Raw genomic sequence first — 19,828 nt, forward strand, 5'->3', positions numbered from 1 at the left:
CCACTGGAAAATAGAGATAAGCAAAAATGCAAAAGTAAATATCACTAATTACTCACCTATCCCAAATAATTGTTAATTTCTAGAAATGTCCTGATACACACACACACACACACATTGTGTGTGGCACATATATGTTTGTATTACATGTACAATATAGTATATACATTTACATATGTGGTACATATAAATGTAAAGATATATATTTGAAAGGCAGAGTGACAAAGAGATTTTCCACCACTGGTTCATTCCCCAAATGGCCACAATAGTCAGATTTAGGCCAGGCCAGATCCAAGAACTCCATCCGGGCCTTCTACATGGTTAACAGGGACCCAAGCAACCTGGACCACCTTCTACCAACTTCTCAGGCACATCAGCAGGAAACTGGATTGAAAGCCAGGATGCTAATGTCACAAGTGGTGACTTAACCCACTGCAGCACAGTGCCAACCCCTTCTAGTGTATTTCCTGTACAGGTATGAGGACACTTCAAAAAGTTTAGAATAATGAAATTAAAAGATAAGTTTTATTTTGGTGTAAAAAATTTTGAAGTCCATGCATAATTTTTCATGATATACATTTTCATGAACTTTGTGAAGACCCCTTTCTATGCCTGGATTCCAAAAAAATTTGCATAAAAATTCATTTAATTACATTTTCCATGAAATTTTTGGAATATCTTCATGTAATATGTTTTTAAAGTAAAAATCTCAATCTTATTGTTCATGTTGTTCTATAACCGGCTTTTTACCAATGCAGATTTTAAAATTAGGATACTTTGCTTGCAAAAGACAGAAGCTCAAATTAAACTGACTTCACCAAAAACTAGAAATTTTTGGTTGATGGAAATAAACAAAATTCAAGGATAGCACCTAGCTTTAAACATGGCTGGATCTAGATACTAGTAATCTATTCTTCTCTCTCTTTAGATTCTATTTGCCTTTATGATGACATTATCTCAGAGAGACTCTCATTATAGTAACAGAAAAACCACTAGCAAGTCTAAGTTTAGTTTGTATCTGTTTAGCAACCTCAGATGGAAAGAGTGACTTCTTCCCAAAGTGCATTAACTAACCTGATGACCTGGACTGAAATGTTCCTTGTTTAGATCATTGCCTACCTGAACCAGTTGTTCTTAGCAGGAGACAGGATGTTTTTTGGCCTTATACTTCTGCCCAAAACCCTGTGGACTAAAGTAGGGAATGAGTGGTTTCCCAGTAGGCAGAGATGGTTTCTGTTATCCTTAAAAGGAATCCTGGATAGGCAAAAACAATTATGTCCACTAAAACAGCTTTGCATGTTATTAAATATTCTGTATCTTTTCAAATGGCTGCACTATTCTTCTATATGTGAATATACCTTTTGTTTATTTTTTTAAAAAGATTTATTTATTTGAAAGAGTTACAGAGAGACAGAGGCAGAGAGAGAGAGAGAGAGAGGGAGGGAGATCTTCCAACCACTGGTTCACTCATCAAATGGCCGTAAGGCTGCAACAGCCAGAGCTGTGGTGATCCAAAGCCAGGAGCCAAGAGCTTCCTCCAGGTCTCCTACGCAGGTGCAGGGGTCCAAGGACTTGTGTCATTTTCTACTGATTTCCGAGGCCATAGCAGAGAGCTGGATCGGAAGAGGAGCAGCCGGGACTAGAACCAGTGCACTTCAGGCCAGGGCTTTATCCGCCGCACCACAGCACCAGCCCCAGAAATTTGATTCTTAGAGACAGCATCTAACTCTGTTTACTGCAGATATTCTGGCAACTGTACTAGAAGGGGAAAAAAAACTCCTTACTTCCAGAATCAGAATATATTTGTTTAAGAAGAGAAGGGGCAATATTGTTTTTCCTTAGCTTTCATTTCCCTTATACTGAGTTTTGTGTCCTCTCCTGAGGACACCTTTCGCTTCCTAAAAGGGGACAACTTCGGTTCCTTTTTTTCCTTACCTAACTCCAAGACATATTTCAAATCTCATTCTGCTTCTTGTCACCTTCCCAAACACTAGCCCATACTGATTGTTTCCTTATTTGTAATCCAGCAGTAATTTATCTTTCAATTGGGGATGTACAAAATGATCGATTAGTATAATGGTTAGAGATAGAAGTGTGTGTGTGTGTGTGTGTGTGTGTGTGTATACACACACATATATAATCTTTTAAATCTCAATTTTATCCATATTTTATAATTATACAAAGTATTTTATGGACTTTTGGCTAAGATCAAGTGTACAATAGTATCTGTGTATCTTTTATACCCTAGTAAATATCTAAATATCTGAGCACACTCTTAAAAGGATACTGAAAAGGATATGTATAAAAAATTTGAGGGACAGCCAACCTATAATAAGTAATTGCACGTTTTTATTTTTGTTGTGGCTTTGAGTATTTGTAAAAGATACTGGAAGTGTCATGATGCAGTAATTGTATGTTTGCAAAGGCATTAGTTCTGAATGCCACAAGCAATGATGCAGGTGGTTAGGAGCAGGTCCCTTACCTTGAGAGTGAGCCCAACAGATCATTTAGAATTTCAAAGCAGTTTTTCTTCCCCACTCAAAATCAAAAACAGTATAATTCTTGTGAAGTAATTTCTTTTAATTTTTATTTGAGAGGCAGAATATGAGGGAGAGAAAGCGTGCACTCCCATCTGCTGGTTCACTCTCCAAATGCCCACAAATGGCTGAGGAAACTCAGTCCAGGTCTCCTGCATGGTGGCAGGACCCAATTACTGGGCTGTTCACCACTGCCTCCCAGGGTCACATTAGTAAGAAGCTAGACACGGGAGCTGGGGCCAGCAGTTGACCTTTGGTATTCTGATGTGGATATCCTACCTGGCATCTTAACCTCCAGGCCAAATGCCTGCCTCTGATATCCAAAAAAAGCTTATTTTGAGTATTGCTCCATTAACAAATCCTTGTACAAATTCTAGTACTTAAAGTAAAAGAAATCTAAGAAGTCTATAATCAAAAAGTATACTGGACTTGGTACACATTGTGCACATGTGAGCACATGTGTGAAACCTTGGAAGTTAAAGGGTTAGTGTTGCTATTTAATTTTTTCTAACTTATGGAACTTATCTCTTTGAATTCCAAGTCCCTTCACTGCAGAAACGTAGCTTTAACATCACTACAGGTTCTAGCTGATGCAGTGTTTGATAGTAGGAGTTACTCTGAAATAGTTGGTGACTTGATTCTGTTTGACACTTGCCTCTTCTACATTCAGGCACTTTTCCAATTTATAAATTCATTGCCTACTGCAGAAAGAGGCAAACGCTCAAAATTAAACATTTCCCTGAAGCCTAGGAAGATTAAGCAGTGCATAGTTCATTGTAGTGAAAGTCTGCTATAAAAAAGACTTGAATGAGCTCTTATAATTCTTTGAAATAGTACTTATCATCTTTGTAATATCATATAAGTAAAACTAAGCAGAGGTGTTAAATATATTTCCTCTGTTACCATGTAAAAAAAAGTAGAAACCAGAGGGAAATATATTTTAAATGCTTCAGAAATAGCCTATTCTCAGATGTTTGTGTTGTGTTATCTACCAAGTTTTTTAAAGATCATTTTAAATAGGAAGTATGAAATTTAGCTAAAAAAATTGACAATGCTAGAGATTTGCCCTTTTTTTTTTTTTTTTTTTGACAGCCAATCAAGCTGGCATTGTGGTGTAGCAGATAAAGCCCCTGCCTGCAATACTGGCATCCCATATAGGTGCCAGTTCATGTCCTGGCTGCTCTACTTCCAATCCAGTTCTCTGTTAATGGCCTGGGAAAAGCATGGAAGGTCCTGGTTTCAGCTTGGCCCAGCCCCAGCCTTTGCAGCAGATGAAAGATTCTCTCTCTGCCCCCCCACCTTCTCTCCATCTCTCTAACTCTTACTTTCAAATAAATAAATCTTAAAAAAACACACACACACAAATCAAACAACATTATATAAAGAGAAACAACTAAGATTACAGCCTTCCCATTAACTAGTGAAAAGCAAAGCTCCAGTAACAACGACTCACCTTCATTGTACACTTACTGCGTGCTGGGGCTATGAATGCATTATTTCAATTAATAATGCCACCATGGGGGATCCCTGAAAATAAAAAGCTACACATCTCTTATTCCCATTTTGCTGTTGAGGAAGATAAGGATGAAAGGAGCTAAATAACTTTTCTAGAGTAGCAGAGGGTGAGTGACAGAGTGAGAGTTGAACCCAGAACAGTAGACTCTGGACCAATACTGTATAGTAGAACTCTCTACTCTGATGTAAATGTTCCATATCTTCACCATGCAGTTTGGTGGCTACTAGCCCCATGGGGCTATCCAGCATTTGAAATATGACCAGTCCAATTAAAGAGCTGAAGTTTTAACTCTGTTTAAATTAAAATAACCCACTGGGCTAGTGGCTACTGTAGTGGACAGCATAGCTCTAGAACCTTCTTAAAATGCTCTTACTTACTGACCAATAATTCTCTAATGCAACCCTCCAAACTAAAGCATGTAAGAGGAATAGATGGAGTAAGAATGATTAGTACTACCTCCTACACAGAGCCAGAGGGTTAAGAGCAGTTTGATTGGGGCTGGCACTGTGGCATAGTGGGTAAAGCTGCCACCTGCAGTGCTGACATCCCATGTGGGCTCTGGTTCAGGTCCTGGCTGTTCTACTTCTGACCCAGTTCTCTACTGTGGCTTGGGAGGTCAGTGGAAGATGGCCCTAGTCCTTGGGCCCCTGTAACCACGTGGGAGACCTGGAGGAACCTCCTGACTCCTGGCTTCGGATTGGCGCAGCTCTGGCCGTTGCAGCCAATTGGGGAGTGAACCAGTGGATAGAAGACCTCTCTCTCTCTCTCTGCCTGTGCCTTTCTGTAACTCTGCCTTTCAAATAAATCTTTTTTTTTTTAAAGAGCAGTTTGATTAGCTAGGGACAGATATGTGATATATGTCCCATGGAAACCTCAGAGACCTTTGCTGTCTCTTTTTTTAAAGATTCATTTTATTTATTTTAAAGGCAGATTTACAAAGAGAAAGAGGGAGAGACAGATCTTCAGTCTACTGTTTCACTCCCTAAATGGCTACAATGACCGGGGTTGGACCAGACCAAAGCCAGGAGCTTCACCTGGGTCTCTCATGTGCTCTCCCAAGTGCATCATCAGGGAGCTGGATCAGAAATGCAGCAGCCTAGCCGGCGCTGCGGCTCACTAGGCTAATCCTCCGCCTTGCGGCGCCGGCACACCGGGTTCTAGTCCCGGTCGGGGTGCCGGATTCTGTCCCGGTTGCCCCTCTTCCAGTCCAGCTCTCTGCTGTGGCCAGGGAGTGCAGTGGAGGATGGCCCAAGTCCTTGGGCCCTGCACCCCATGGAGAACCAGGATAAGTACCTGGTTCCTGCCTTTGGATCAGTGCGGTGCGCCGGCCGCAGTGCGCTGGCCGCGGCGGCCATTGGAGGGTGAACCAACGGCAAAAAGGAAGACCTTTCTCTCTGTCTCTCTCTCTCACCGTCCACTCTGCCTGTCAAAAAAATAATAATAATAATAAAAAATAATAAGAAATGCAGCAGCCAGCAACCAAACCAGCACCCATATGGATGCTGGTGTTGCAGGTGGCAGCTCTGCCTACTATGCCACAGCGCCAGCCTCAGACTCTTGCTCTCTTTAACACTTAACTAAGGAGCAGTCACAGAGCAGTGGACTTTGGTATAAGATCCTTAATTCAAATACCTCTTTTTTTTCCTGTTGAATTATTTTCATTCATAATATGTCGTCATTTTCCTTTCATACGTGTAGTCCAGGGGTAGGAAACCTTTTTCTGCCAAGGGCCATTTGGATATTTATAACATCATTCACAGGCCATGCAAGAATTCCCATTCCTTAGTGAGTGATTTAACCAACTCTGAATACCTTCTGATCCCACTTCTGATCCTTAAGTGTCCTAGGTTGGTAACTTTTGCCATGTTAGGCCTCAAATTTTTTAATCTGCAAACTAAAGGAGTTGAATTACTTGGTTGAATAAGCCTTCTAGATGTAAAAATTCTGTATATAATTGTTTTAATGCCTATGGTCCTATAATTATATAGATATACAGTAAATTCTTTTGTTAAAATTGTGCAAAGTCACAGATGTCTTTTTTTTTTTTTTTTTCCGGGTAGAGTTATAGACAATGAGAGAGAGAAAGAGACAGAGAAAGGTCTTCTTTCTGTTGGTTCACTCCCCAAATGGCTGCTATGGCCGGCGCTGCGCCAATCCGAAGGCAGGAGCCAGGTTCCTCTTCCTGGTCTCCCATGCAGGTGCAGGGCCCAAGCACTTGGGCCATCCTCCACTGCCTTCCCAGGCCACAGCAGAGAGCTGGACTGAAAGAGAAGCAACCGGGACTAGAACCCGGCGCCCATATGGGATGCCGGTGCCGTAGGTGGAGGATTAACCAAGTGAGCCGGCCCCAATCACAGATGTCTTAGAGAAAAACAAGGGATGGGCATTTGACCTAATGGTTAAGATGCTGGTTAAGCCCTGTATCCCATATCAGAGCACCTGGGTTCCAAGTTCTTGCTCTAGCTGCTAATTCCAGCTTCCTATTAATGCAGATCCTAGGAGGCAGCTTGTGATTGTTCATATAATTGGGTTTCTGCCACCCATATGTGAGACCTAGATTGAGTTCTCTATTCCTAGCTTTGGCCCTGACCCAGTTTTAGTTGTAGTGGGCATTCGGGGAGTGAAACAGTGGACGAGACCTCTGTGTCTGTCTCTCAGTCTCTCAAATAATAAGAAAAAACAAAAATTGTTAAAAATATGTGTAGTTACTTAATTAAGCCTTTTCAGTAGGTTCCAAATCAGAAGTCTACACTTCTTTTGATTCTTCATTTGGAGCCATGGAAGTGGTTGCTGTAACCAAAAATCTCAGTGGTTATAGTAGCCCTGTGGTTTGTCCTAAAATCTGATACTGTGATGCCTCTGACTTTGTTTTTATTGTTCAAGATGGCTTTGGCCATCCAGAATCTTTTGTGGTTCTATATGAGTTTTATTATTGTTTTGTCTAGTTCTGTGAAGACATTTGCAACAGAATGAATGGAACTGGATATCTTTATGCCAATGAAATAAGCCAGACACAGAAAGACAGATTCCATGTTTTCTCTTATGTGGAGGTTGGCATATAAAGAGAGAATATTAAAAGTGTGTGGGTGTGGGTGTCATATTATTTGATTTATAGTTAGAAGTGCCATCTTCAGTGAATTATACCCTCTACATAATAATATATCATTCTTTCCTTACTTTATGATCCTTGTTATGAATCCCATGTTATGTGATATTAATATCCCCACTTTCAAGAAAAGTAGTATGTATGTGTATGTATATAATATTTACAAATGAAGTGAATATGGAAAAATGCTAAAGATTGTCAAATTAAAAAAAAATTTTTTTTTTTTGACAGGCAGAGTGGACAGTGAGAGAGAGAGACAGAGAGAAAGGTCTTCCTTTGCCGTTGGTTCACCCTCCAATGGCCGCCGCGGCCGGCGCGCTGCAACCAGCGCACCGCGCTGATCCGATGGCAGGAGCCAGGAGCCAGGTGCTTTTCCTGGTCTCCCATGGGGTGCAGGGCCCAAGCACTTGGGCCATCCTCCACTGCACTCCCTGGCCACAGCAGAGGGCTGGCCTGGAAGAGGGGCAACCGGGACAGAATCCGGCGCCCCGACCGGGACTAGAACCCGGTGTGCTGGTGCCGCTAGGCGGAGGATTAGCCTAGTGAGCCGCGGCGCCAGCCAAATTAAAAAATTTTTAAAAGAAAGCAGATGAAAAAATGATGCTTTTTTAGAAGCATAAATCGTTTTTTGTTAATGTATATGTAAGTAAACAATTTTGGTATTTTACCTTTATGCTGATTTTGAAAATAATATTCCATTAACTTCTGTGAGCACTAGTTCACTTAAAACATTTTATTTAAGGAAATTCAGTTTACATAGATTTAAAACAAAGTATTTGCTATATAATTCAATACTTTGAACTACATAATAATATAGCCATCTCTTGACTGTCATGTCCGCCAGTGGTTTTCAGCTTGTGATATTTATCAGGATCACTGGTGTGTCTTTTGAACACTACAGTGTTCAGGGGTTGGTGTTCTGGTGCAGCATGTTAAACCACGGCTGGAGTGCCGGCTGCTCTACTTCTTAGACAGCTTTGTGGAAATAGACCTGGAAGGCACAGATGATGGCCCAAGTACATGAGCCTCTGCCATCCACATGGGACACTAGGATGGAGTTCCTGCTTCCGACTTTGGCCTCGCCCACGCCTGGCTGTTGCAGCCATTTGGAGAGGTAGCTAGAGGATGAAAGATCTCTTTCTCTGTGTCACTCTGCTGTAGATAAATATTTTAAAAATTAAAAAGAAAACCCTACATGTTCACCTCACACCATGGACCTTGTGAATCGGTGCCAGGAAAGGAGGCTCTGAACACGATAGTCCCTGGCTTCTCCTGATTAGTCTTGGGGCCTGAACCAAAACACCCTGAAAGTTCTTGGCAAGAAAGGAGTATGGCCTGTTTATTAGTTGGGCTTACATCAACATCAAAGATAGCCTGTAGTAACTAAAGGACAGTAGCATAATAAGGTTCTGTTCCTTCAAAATTTAGAATCAAACAGCATCTATGTTTGAATATGGCAAGTCATCAAACTTTTAACTTGTTTCTTAGTTATTACAGATAATTTAACATGAAGTACAAGAAATGCGATACCAAATATAGGAAACCTAAGAAGTTCTTGTTCTTAAAAGGATTTATTGCTTATGTGAAGATTAGATATAGTTTTCTGTAATTCTTAACTCATTAATGCTCTTATAATCATTTGTCAGTTTTTTGACTGTAAAAAATTTCATTTTTGAGGTAGGCATTTTGTGTAGCAGTTAAGATACAGTTGGGATGCCCACATGCCTTACTGTAGGGCCTGGGTTTGAGTTCCAGCTCTGCTTCTGAGTCTAGCTTCCTGCTTATATACACCCTGAGGGGCAGCAGGTGATCACACCCATGTGCCTGGGTCCCTGCCACCCACATAAGACACCTAGATTGAGTTCCTGCCTCCTGACTTCAGCCTGGCCCAGCCCCAGCTGTTGTAGGCATTTGGGGAACGCATCAGCAGATCTGTCTGTCTCTGTCCCTCTGTCTTTCAAATAACTAATAGACATTTTTTTTTTTTTTTTTTGACAGGCAGAGTGGACAGTGAGAGAGAGAGACAGAGAGAGAAAGGTCTTCCTTTTTGCCGTTGGTTCACCCTCCAATGGCTGCCGCTGCAGCCGGCGCACCGCGCTGATCCTGGCAGGAGCCAGGAGCCAGGTGCTTTTCCTGGTCTCCCATGGGGTGCAGGGCCCAAGCACCTGGGCCATCCTCCACTGCACTCCCTGGCCATAGCAGAGAGCTGGCCTGGAAGAGGGGCAACCGGGACAGAATCCGGCGCCCCAACCGGGACTCGAACCCGGTGTGCCGGCGCCGCAAGGTGGAGGATTAGCCTATTGAGCCACGGCGCCGGCTCCTAATAGACATTTTAAAGACACTTTTGTATCAGAAAATTTTATTTCTTCAAGTTATTATTCGTCAAAAACCACTATTTTTATTTGCTTTCCTTTTGTCTAGATATTAAAAAGTTTCTCTCATTTATATAAACAATCTATAATTATGCATTATCCAATACATTTTTATAATAATAATCTTAAATGTGAAGTTGAGTTTATTATACTGGGATACAGCAGTCATATTTTTAGCATCCAAAACATCCATTTTTTTTTTTTGACAGGCAGAGTTAGACAGTGAGAGAGACAGAGACAGAGAGAAAGGTCTTCCTTTTTCCGTTGGTTCACCCCCAAGTGGCCGCTATGGCCAGTGTGTTGTGGTCGGCGTGCTGCACCGATCTGAAGCCAGGAGCCAGGTGCTTCTCCTGGTCTCCCATGAGGGTGCAGGGCCCAAGGACTTGGGCCATCCTCCACTGCACTCCCTGGCCACAGCAGAGAGCTGGACTGGAAGAGGAGCAACCGGGACAGAATCCGGCGCCCCAACCGGGACTAGAACCCGGTATGCTGGCACCGCAGGTGGAGGATTAGCCTAGTGAGCTGTGGTGCTGGCCAAAATCCATTTTTTTTTTAAAGATTTATTTATTTATTTGAAAGAGTTACAGAGAGAGAGGAGAGGGAGAGAGAGAGAGAGAGGTCCTCCATCCATAGGTTCACTCCCCAGTTGGACACAACGGCTGGAGCTGCGCCGATCTGAAGCCAGGAGCCAGGAGTTTCTTCCAGGTCTCCCACACAGGTGCAGGGGCCCAAGGATCTGGGCCATCTTCTACTGCTTTCCCAGGCCATAGCAGAGAGCTGGATTGGAAGTGGAGCAGCCGGGACTCGAACCAGCGTCCATATGGGATGCTGGTGCTTCAGGCCAGGGCTTTAACCCACTGCGCCACAGCGCCAGCCCCAGCAACACATTCTTTTTTTTTTTTTTTTTTTAAGATTTTATTTATTTTATTTGAGAGTTACAGATAGTGAGAGGGAGAGACAGAGAGAAAGGTCTTCCTTCTGTTGGTTCACTCCCCAAATGGCCGCAACGGCCGGAACTGTGCTGATCTGAACCCAGGAGCCAAACACTTTTTTTTTTTTGACAGGCAGAGGCAGAGTGGACAGTGAGTGAGAGAGACAGAGAGAAAGGTCTTCCTTTGCCGTTGGTTCACCCTCCAATGGCTGCCGGCTGCCGTGGCCAGCATACCACGCTGATCCGATGGCAGGAGCCAAGTACTTATCCTGGTCTCCCATGGGGTGCAGGGCCCAAGTACTTGGACCATCCTCCACTGCCTTCCCGGGCGACAGCAGAGAGCTGGCCTGGAAGAGGGGCAACTGGGACAGAATCCGGCGCCCCAACCGGGGCTAGAACCTGGTGTGCCGGCACCGCAAGGCGGAGGATTAGCCTAGTGAGCCGCGGCGCCGGCCAGGAGCCAGACACTTTTTCCTGATCTCCCACATGGGTACAGGGGCCCAAGAACTTGGGCTATCTTCCACTGCTTTCCCAGGCCACAGCAGAGAGCTGGACTGGAAGAGGGGCAGCCGGGACTAAAACTGGTGCCCATATGGGATGCTGGCACCTCAGGCAGAGGATTAACCTACTGCGCCACGGCGCTGGCCAACACATCCTTTTTTTTTTTTTTTTTTTTTTTTTTTTTTTTTTGACAGGCAGAGTTAGAGAAAGACAGAGAGAAAGGTCCTCCTTCCGTTGGTTCACCCCCCAAATGGCCGCCATGGCTGGTGTACTGCACCGATCCAAAGACAGAAGCCAGGAACACATCAATTTTTAAAAAAGATTTATTATTTATTTGAAAGGCAGAGAGACAGAGAGATCTTCCATCTGTTTTTTTGCTGCCTGAATGCCTGCAGCAGCCAGGGCTGGGCCAGGCTAAAGCCTATAGCCCGGAACTCAATCCTTGCCTCCTACATGGGTGACAAGACCCAGGTACTTGAGTTATCACTTGCTGCCACCGGGGTGTACCTTATCAGGAAGCTGCAATTAGAAGCAGAGCTGGGCCTCAGACCCAAGCGCTCTGATATAGAAGATGGGCATCTCAGCTGGTGTTTTTTTTTTTAACTTTTATTTAATAAATATAAATTTCCAAAGTACAGTTTATGGATTACAATGCCCCCCCCATAACTTCCCTCCTACCCACAACCCTCCCATCTCCTGCTCCCTCTCCCATTCCATTCGCATCAAGATTCATTTTCAATTCTCTTTATATACAGAAGATCAATTTAGCATATATTAAGTAAAGATTTCAACAGTTTGCACCCACACTGAACACAAAGTGTAAAATACTGTTTAAGTATTAGATATAGCATTAATTCACATTGTACAACACATTAAGGACAGAGATCCCACATGAGGAGTAAGTGCACAGTGACTCCTGTTGACTTAACAAATTGACACTCTTGTTTATGGCATTAGTAATCACCCTAGGCTCTTGTCGTGAATTGCCAAGGCTGTGGAAGCATTTTGAGTTCACCAACTGCGATCTCATTTAGACAAGGTCATAGTCAAAGTGGAAGTTCTCTCCTCCCTTCAGAGAAAGGTACCTCCTTCTTTGATGGCCCATTCTTTTTACTGGGATCTCACTCACAGAGATCTTTCATTTAGGTGTTTTTGGTTTTTTGTTTGTTTGTTTGTTTGTTTTGTTTTTGCCAGAGTGTCTTGGCTTTCCATGCCTAAAATACTCTCATGGACTCTTCAGCCAGATCTGAATGCCTTAAGGACTGATTCTGAGGCCGGAGTGCTGTTTAGGACATCTGCCATTCTATGAGTCTGCTGTGTATCCTGCCTTCCATGTTGGATCGTTCTCTCCCTTTTTGATTCTATCAGTTAGTATTCACAGACACTAGTCTTGTTTGTGTGATCCCTTTGACTCTTAGACCTATCAGTGCGATCAATTGTGAACTGAAATTGATCACTTGGACTAGTGAGATGGCATTGGTACATGCCACCTTGATGGGATTGAATTGAAATCCCTGGCACTTTTCTAACTCTACCATTTGGGGCAAGTCAGATTGAGCATACCCCAAATTGTACATCTCTTCCTTCTCTTATTCCCACTCTTCTATTTAACAGAGCTCATTTTTCAGTTAAATTTCAACACCTAAGAATAATTGTATGTTAATTACAGAGTTCAACCAATAGTATTAAGTAGGACAAAAAAAAATACTAAAAGGGATAAAGTATTAAGTTGTTCATCAACAGTCAGGACAAGGGCTGACCAAGTCACTGTTTCTCATAGTGTCCATTTCACTTCAACAGGTTTCCTTTTTGGTGCTTGGTTAGTTGTCACCATCAGGGAGAACATAGGATATTTGTCCCTTTGGGACTTGCTTATTTCACTCAGCATGATGTTTTCCAGATTCCTCCATTTTGTTGTAAATGACCGGATTTCATTGTTTTTTTACTGCTGTATAATATTCTATAGAGTACATATCCCATAACTTCTTTATCCATTCTACTGTTGATGGCCATTTAGGTTGATTCTAGGTCTTATCAGCTGGTGTTTTAACCGCTGTACCAAAGGCCTACTTTATGACTCTTGACAAGACACTAAGCTCCTTGGCTTCAGTTTGTTTTACTTTAAGAGATCCAATGACTTTTTCTGTTTTGATAAAGTTATTAGTTAGTCGTATTAAGAAGATTCTGTTGATATAGTAAGGTTTGAGTCAACAAAGCATTTGTCAAAATTATAGTATTAAAAGATCTGATGGGGCTGGCGCTGTGGTGTAGCAGATGAGGCCACCGCCTGCGGTGCCAGCATTCCATATGGGCGCCAGTTCAAAACCTGGCTGATCCAGCTCTCTGCTATGGCCTGGGAAAGCAGTGGAAGATGGGCCAAGTGCTTGGGCCCCTGCACCCACATGGGAGACCCTGAAGAAGCTCCTGACTCCTGACTTCGGATCAGCGCAGCTCTGGCTGTTGTGGCCAGTTGGGGAGTGAACCAGCGGATGGAGGACCGACCTCTCTCTCTCTCTCTCTCTCTCTCTCTCTCTCTCCCCTTCTGTATGTAACTCTAAATTTCAAAAAAATAAATAAATCTTAAAAAAAGATCTGGTAAAACATGAGAACTACCATCACAGTCCTTGGTTTTGCAGTTAAATTGCTCAACTAGTGGCTGTTGATTACTTGATTTAGGTGTTCTGGAGAGGAGATCAGTCATGGGATGGGGAGGGAGGTGGACTCAGAATGTCATCCTAACCCTGCCCATTTGACTTTTTCACCATTTCCATTAGTAAATCTGATGAAATCAATTATGGTTTGGAAAGTTCAGATAATAGTTTTAGACACTTAGATTAGGTCATAAACTTGTTTTAAACTATAATATAAAATATAGGTTACTTGGGCTTTTGAGAACTGGCCAGAGAACCACAAGATTGTTTATGACGCTGTTTTTATGACAATATCTTTTGTAAATGAACTGTGGAACATAACCTATTTTTATGTAAAGGATGACTTGGATTTGTACCTCAAATACTCTAATTGCTTTTCTGTCTTTTTAAAGACGAGCATATCTTTTATTTCTTTAAAATGTTAGCTCAAGCTATGGCTATTAATATGTACACAGCTTGGTTCTTTCTCAGAGTAGACTTTGGGTTTAACCAGAGAAGACACCTCCAATGCAGGCACTACAAAGAATACATGTAGCTATTAAATAACAGATGTCACATTCATTCATGGTGTTTCTAAGATGCACATTTGACTGGAGTTGCTCATTGATTTTAAAGACAAAAATAATGAGTGATTAGACATTAGTATTGATATGTAGCATTGATTTCTTTTTGTTGCGCTATAAGTTTTTAGGAGAGCTTACAGGATAGATTTTTAATGTGATCATGGTCATTCAAGTGTATGCTTGCTTTCTTTTTAGGACTTCCAATAGCAGTCAGACATTGTCATCCTGTCATACTATGGAGCCATGTTCATCAGATGAATTTTTCCAAGCCCTTAATCACGCCGAGCAAACATTTAAAAAAATGGAAAACTATTTGAGACATAAACAGTTGTGTGATGTAATTTTAGTGGCTGGTGATCGCAGAATTCCAGCTCACAGGTAATTGTGTTCTAAATTTCATTATGTGTGAATTTCTTTTGAAGTAACTTACTCCAGCTAACCAACATGCTTAGGGGAAAGGGATCTATTTCATGAATTTCCACAAACTGTGTAGAAAAAATGGTTACACTTTGAATGATCCTAAAAGGATGTTTTTCCCTGTGTAGAAAAAGAGCAGAAAAAAACATAGTAGTCTCAGATTAGTCAATATTGTTTGATGAAGATTCAGCTACTCTCAGCAGCATTTGGCCATGTTCTACCTATTAAGTGCTTTAAATCATTGGAAATTAGAGCTTATTAGTATTTCGAAGTCAAAAAGCTGGTAGAATGTAGTAACAGAAAGTCTTCAGAATTTTAAAATAGCCACATATGTCCCAGCTTCTGTTTGCTGGTCTCCAAGAAGTATGAAAAACAGTGCTAGGGGAAAAAGCCTTGAATACAAATGATGTGTTCTTTTGTAAGAAAAGGGAAGGAGCTGTTTAATAAAAAAAAATTAGGAGCTATTTAATAAAAAAGGAACTGTTTAATAAAAATAATTTTCTTCTCATAGTTCTGTATTCAGTTGTTCTTTGTTAACACAATAACCCCAAAGTTTTTTTTTTCTTTAACACCCTTTGAAACTAATTAAAACTCTGTTCCAGTTTTTCCTTTTAAACCCTCCAAAGTAGAAGTAAATTCATTAGGAAAAATGGGCGTGGTGTTACAGTTGTTGGAAACTCAGCGTTTGTTTATTGAGATACTACCATATTCTGTGAGTAGAAGCCCATGTTACAAGCATGGATTTGTCAGAAAGCACTTCTGGCATCTCAAAATTATTTTCTAAACTGAACTCATGACTTCATGTGCCACGATGGTGTGAGCCATCATCTTTATCTAGATTACTAAGGCAAGACCCTCCTGACCGGTCTCCTGCTTTCCTTCTTTCCCCTACTTCATGTTTCCAACAAAGCTACCCAAGTGATCCTTTAAAATGGAACTCGGATCCAGTCATTCCTCTTAGTGCACTTTTGAGCAGAGACAGAACAGTCAGTGGCTTAGACAACGCAGCCATCACTTCTGTTCTGTCTCCCTGTTCTTGCTCACTCTGCAGGAGCCACACGAATCTCCTTATAGTTCTTGTGTGTGCCAGGCATGCGGGTCCTGCCTTGGAACTTTAGCGCTGGCTGTTCCTTCTGCCTGGATGCTGTTCCCAGATGTATGCATAACTAAATCTGCCCCTAATATCATCTTCCAAAGAGACCGCCTTTTTACATTGACCACCCTTTGCCCATTTACCTGTAGCCTAGTCTCCCCCCATGGCTCTTCTCGCCTTTTAAGATATAGAGAAGTTATTTCTGCTTTTCCTTGTCTGTTTCCCTTCCCTCAAAAATTCAAGACCCATGGGAGAAGGGCTCTTTGATCTGTATTGTACACGGATGTATGCAAGTGTTTACAAAGGTGTCCAGTGCATACAAGTGTGAGGCACATATCAGTACTTGTGTTTATCTAATGAATGAATGAATGACTGGCAGTTCTCTGAAGAAGATCTACTTCCTCAGTAGCAGTCAGGTGAATGAAAATAATGAAAACCCATTTGACACTTTTCAGATAGCCACAAGTGTTAAGGCCTGACAGCACACTGGGGAAAATGTTCGCTCTTGTGTAGTGCTGCTGGGGGAAATTGGCACAGGACTGTGGAGAGCAATTTGGAAAACCTTAGGACTCAGCCGTACCTTTGGGAAGGGAGGAAAATGGAATTAGAGAGGGGCATGGGGAGAGTTTCAGCTATTAATGGTGTCATCATTTTTATTTAAAAAAAATAGAGTAAATTTATGAAGTGAGCTGACATGAAAATACCTTGAAGACATTATCAAATGAAAAAATACATGTTTCAGAGAACATAACTTACTTATATGTGACTGTCAAATCTTGACAGACATAGCTAAAACAAAATATTGTTTTATAGTATTCTGTAAACACATTATAAAACTAAAAAATTACATGCCAACATCATTTTCAAATGTCTCAAATGTCTCCCATATATTTTCTACCTCCACAATTAAAATAACCTATAATGTTTAAAAATATTAAGTGATAAATGGAAGATATCCTCTACTTCCCTCTCCCCCACCTTTTCTTTATATAGTCATTTTAATGTTATGGGATTGTAGCCTATTTTCTGGATATTATGAAGTGATAGTTGAGTGGGTAAACAGGTAAAATCATTTACCTCAGCAGAAAGTTTTCAGTAATGGTGATTTATTATTCAAAGGAAGGAAGTAGAGCAAAAAGCAATTTGTCAAACGTAAAATGCATTTCTCAGTACCATGCAATTTCTTTGAGTAACAAGAAAAAGAAGAGGAGGAGGCATTTATTAATGAACATGAACTTTAACGTGGTCATTGATTTTTTTTTTCCCCTCTAATGTGTTCTCAGATTGGTGCTCTCCTCTGTCTCAGATTACTTTGCTGCCATGTTTACTAATGATGTCAGAGAAGCAAGACAAGAAGAAATAAAAATGGAAGGTGTAGAACCTAATTCATTATGGTCCTTGATTCAGTATGCATATACAGGTAAATATGTCTGAAAATGTAAATAAGACCCTCCCAGGTGTAAGTTACATGATTAGATTTCAAATTTCTGCCTTTAATAAAGTATGTTCTAGCTAACGGTTACTCTGCTGCTGTTATCACCACCTCGCGTGATTGCTGTATTGGTTAAAAATCTTTAAAATGCTTAACATAATTGTATTTTCGAATGCTATTTTAAAATATTAAGATAATTGTTAGATGAATTACATAATGTCAAATTTGTACACTGAAAATTGTACACTGAAAAAGAGTTATAAATAGTAGATATACTATGTAATGCATTATTTTAAAATGCTGAAAATAAACCATTAGTTTTTAATTTTAGTAGAGGTCACAAAAAGCTGATAATTTTTAGTTAATATCTTTTCTTTTTGCCTTCTAGAATGTTTTAAACCAAGATCTGTAAGACATGTAATGAGCCCATATTTAGAGATGTTACTAACATCAAATATTTTATAAAGTGAAGTTAATGTAGTTCCATAGCTAATGTAATTTCTTTTTATTATTAAGGCCGCCTTGAATTAAAAGAAGATAATATTGAGTGCCTGTTATCTACAGCTTGCCTTCTTCAGCTGTCACAGGTTGTGGAAGCATGCTGCAAGTTTTTAATGAAACAGCTTCACCCATCCAACTGTCTTGGAATCCGTTCTTTTGCTGATGCTCAAGGCTGTACAGATTTGCATAAAGTGGCTCACAATTACACTATGGTAAGTACTTTGTGAAAAGCAGGGAGGCATAGCCTCTCTGCCTTGTTCTTTATGGTTAAAACATTATCTACATGTGGCTGTTTTCACATGGTTCTGCCACATGTCTAGTTTCAAGTTCACGGTCTTTTCACATGGTTCTGCCACATGTCTTCAGTTTCAAGTTCATGGTGTAGTATCTCATATTTTCACTGAGTTATGAGAGAAAACACCAAGTAATATTTCTTCTGGATGGATGAGTCAAGCCCTAAGTTATTATAGTCACTAAGAAGCAGAGCAGTAGCCTAGGATTATTGTGTTCAAGATTTTCTAATCTACTATTTTTAAAGCAAGACTTCCCCAAACATTGTATTTTGTAACAATTTTGAATTTTAGAATTGTCCTCATAGCACTGGTGGAAGTTAGCGATAGTCACTGTACTGGTATGATGCTAATACTCCAAGACAAAAAATGAATGGGACACTTTTACTAAGGATACATATGATTATATAAAGAAAGTATTTGTACCCATATAGGGTGATACTCTAAACTATAGCAAATTTTATGTTCAAAATAATTTATAGAGGAGGTTCTGACTCAGGAACTTGAATGATGATGAACTGTGTATTTATCTAGAATAGCAAGAACATAAGAGCATATTGTTAGAGGGCAATTGGAAGGGGAGGGTGTGTGGATTTTTAAGGAATGATCATCGTGCCACAAGACAGCATGTAGTTCTTCACACCTGGGCAGTGTTTGAAGATTGTTGATTTAAATGCTTCAGTTAAGGCAGTACAGATTCCAAGAGACAGAAGAATGTGAACATTTACTTAATGTGTATACAGTTATCTATAATACTAATTTTATATACATTCAGGAAAAATTGTTTTGTTTACCCTCTCTTGCATCCACTGCCCTGGTTTATCTGTGAAAAGATGACAGTGCTTTGGGAATCTTTAGTAGAGATTTGGAAAAAGTATAAGAATAGGTATTTACAAAATTGGGAAGGTTAATGCCACCTACTTCATAAGCTTGATGTGAGGATTAAATGAGCTAATAGAAGTTCAGCACTCAAAACAGTGACTGGCACGTCATATACCCAGTCAGTAAATGATATCACATCATCATCAGTCTATAGATTTGCCCTGTTCAACACGGTAAGGATTTAAGTGAGCAACCAAAAGGACTTCCACAAAACTACAACCTTTATGATTGGTTTTCTCCCTGTAGTGTAATAATATTCTCAGAATATTTCTTGTTTATGATCGTCACAGGATTTCAAGTGAAAAAAAACAAGAATTTGTACAATAGGACAATAGTATACAGACCTAGCCAAGATATCAAGTTAACAGTTTTTAAATTAAGTCCTCAGTCTTTACTCATCTTGGTAGATTTCTCATTTTAACCTTACTCCTTCAGGTACTTTCCAGAGTAATATAAACATAAACAAAGCTGGATTGTTTTTCATATGTTCATAATTTAAGTTGTACCTCTTTCCTAGGAAGGAATTTTATTCATGTGAAAACATTTGTATGCATTTAGGTCACTCCTGTTGTTTACAGTAGAGACATGATTGCTGCTATAAGACTTAGACATAAATTAAATTTAAATTAGCTGAATGCTTTTAAAGCTATTTTCATAGACAATTAGTTTTTTTTTTCTCAAGGTCATTATTTAACATTACTTAGTTTCAACAGAGACATGAAATTGAATTCTAATAACAATAAGTAATTTAGAGGCAGATTGTCTGATTTGAATTGTTGCTATGGAAACCAAGTGAAAATTTATAGAAAAATTCAGTCTTCAATTTAAATAAATCCTTCAGTAATTTTATTTGCTAAAAACTATTCCAAAGAGAGAAAGGGTACACTAATAGCTGATAGCAAGTGTTTGGTAGCATGATAGTCATTTATATCAGAAAATGGATTTAAAGCATGGAGAAAGCTTAATGCCTGGCCAGTGAGTTCACTCAGTAAATAATACATGTGTGGGGGATGGTCACCAGTCCTTCCTGAATATGGTG

The 19,828-nt window shown here is 40.4% G+C and overlaps 1 protein-coding gene across 4 annotated transcripts in view; it reads left to right on the forward strand.

The window, feature by feature from the left end:
• KLHL5 (kelch like family member 5) overlaps nt 1-19,828 on the forward strand; it is a 76,413-nt gene that overhangs the window by 25,129 nt on the left and 31,456 nt on the right. For all 4 annotated transcript variants that reach the window (XM_051842461.2, XM_051842462.2, XM_051842460.2 and 1 more), the window contains 3 exons: nt 14,370-14,552; nt 16,968-17,104; nt 17,633-17,829. In XM_051842461.2, the coding sequence (XP_051698421.1) occupies nt 14,410-14,552; nt 16,968-17,104; nt 17,633-17,829 (477 nt within the window). In that variant the 5' untranslated portion in view covers nt 14,370-14,409. The remainder of the gene's footprint in view (nt 1-14,369; nt 14,553-16,967; nt 17,105-17,632; nt 17,830-19,828) is intronic.

Source organism: Oryctolagus cuniculus, chromosome 2 (genome assembly GCF_964237555.1).
Source record: "Oryctolagus cuniculus chromosome 2, mOryCun1.1, whole genome shotgun sequence".
In the NCBI taxonomy this organism is placed as follows: domain Eukaryota; kingdom Metazoa; phylum Chordata; class Mammalia; order Lagomorpha; family Leporidae; genus Oryctolagus; species Oryctolagus cuniculus.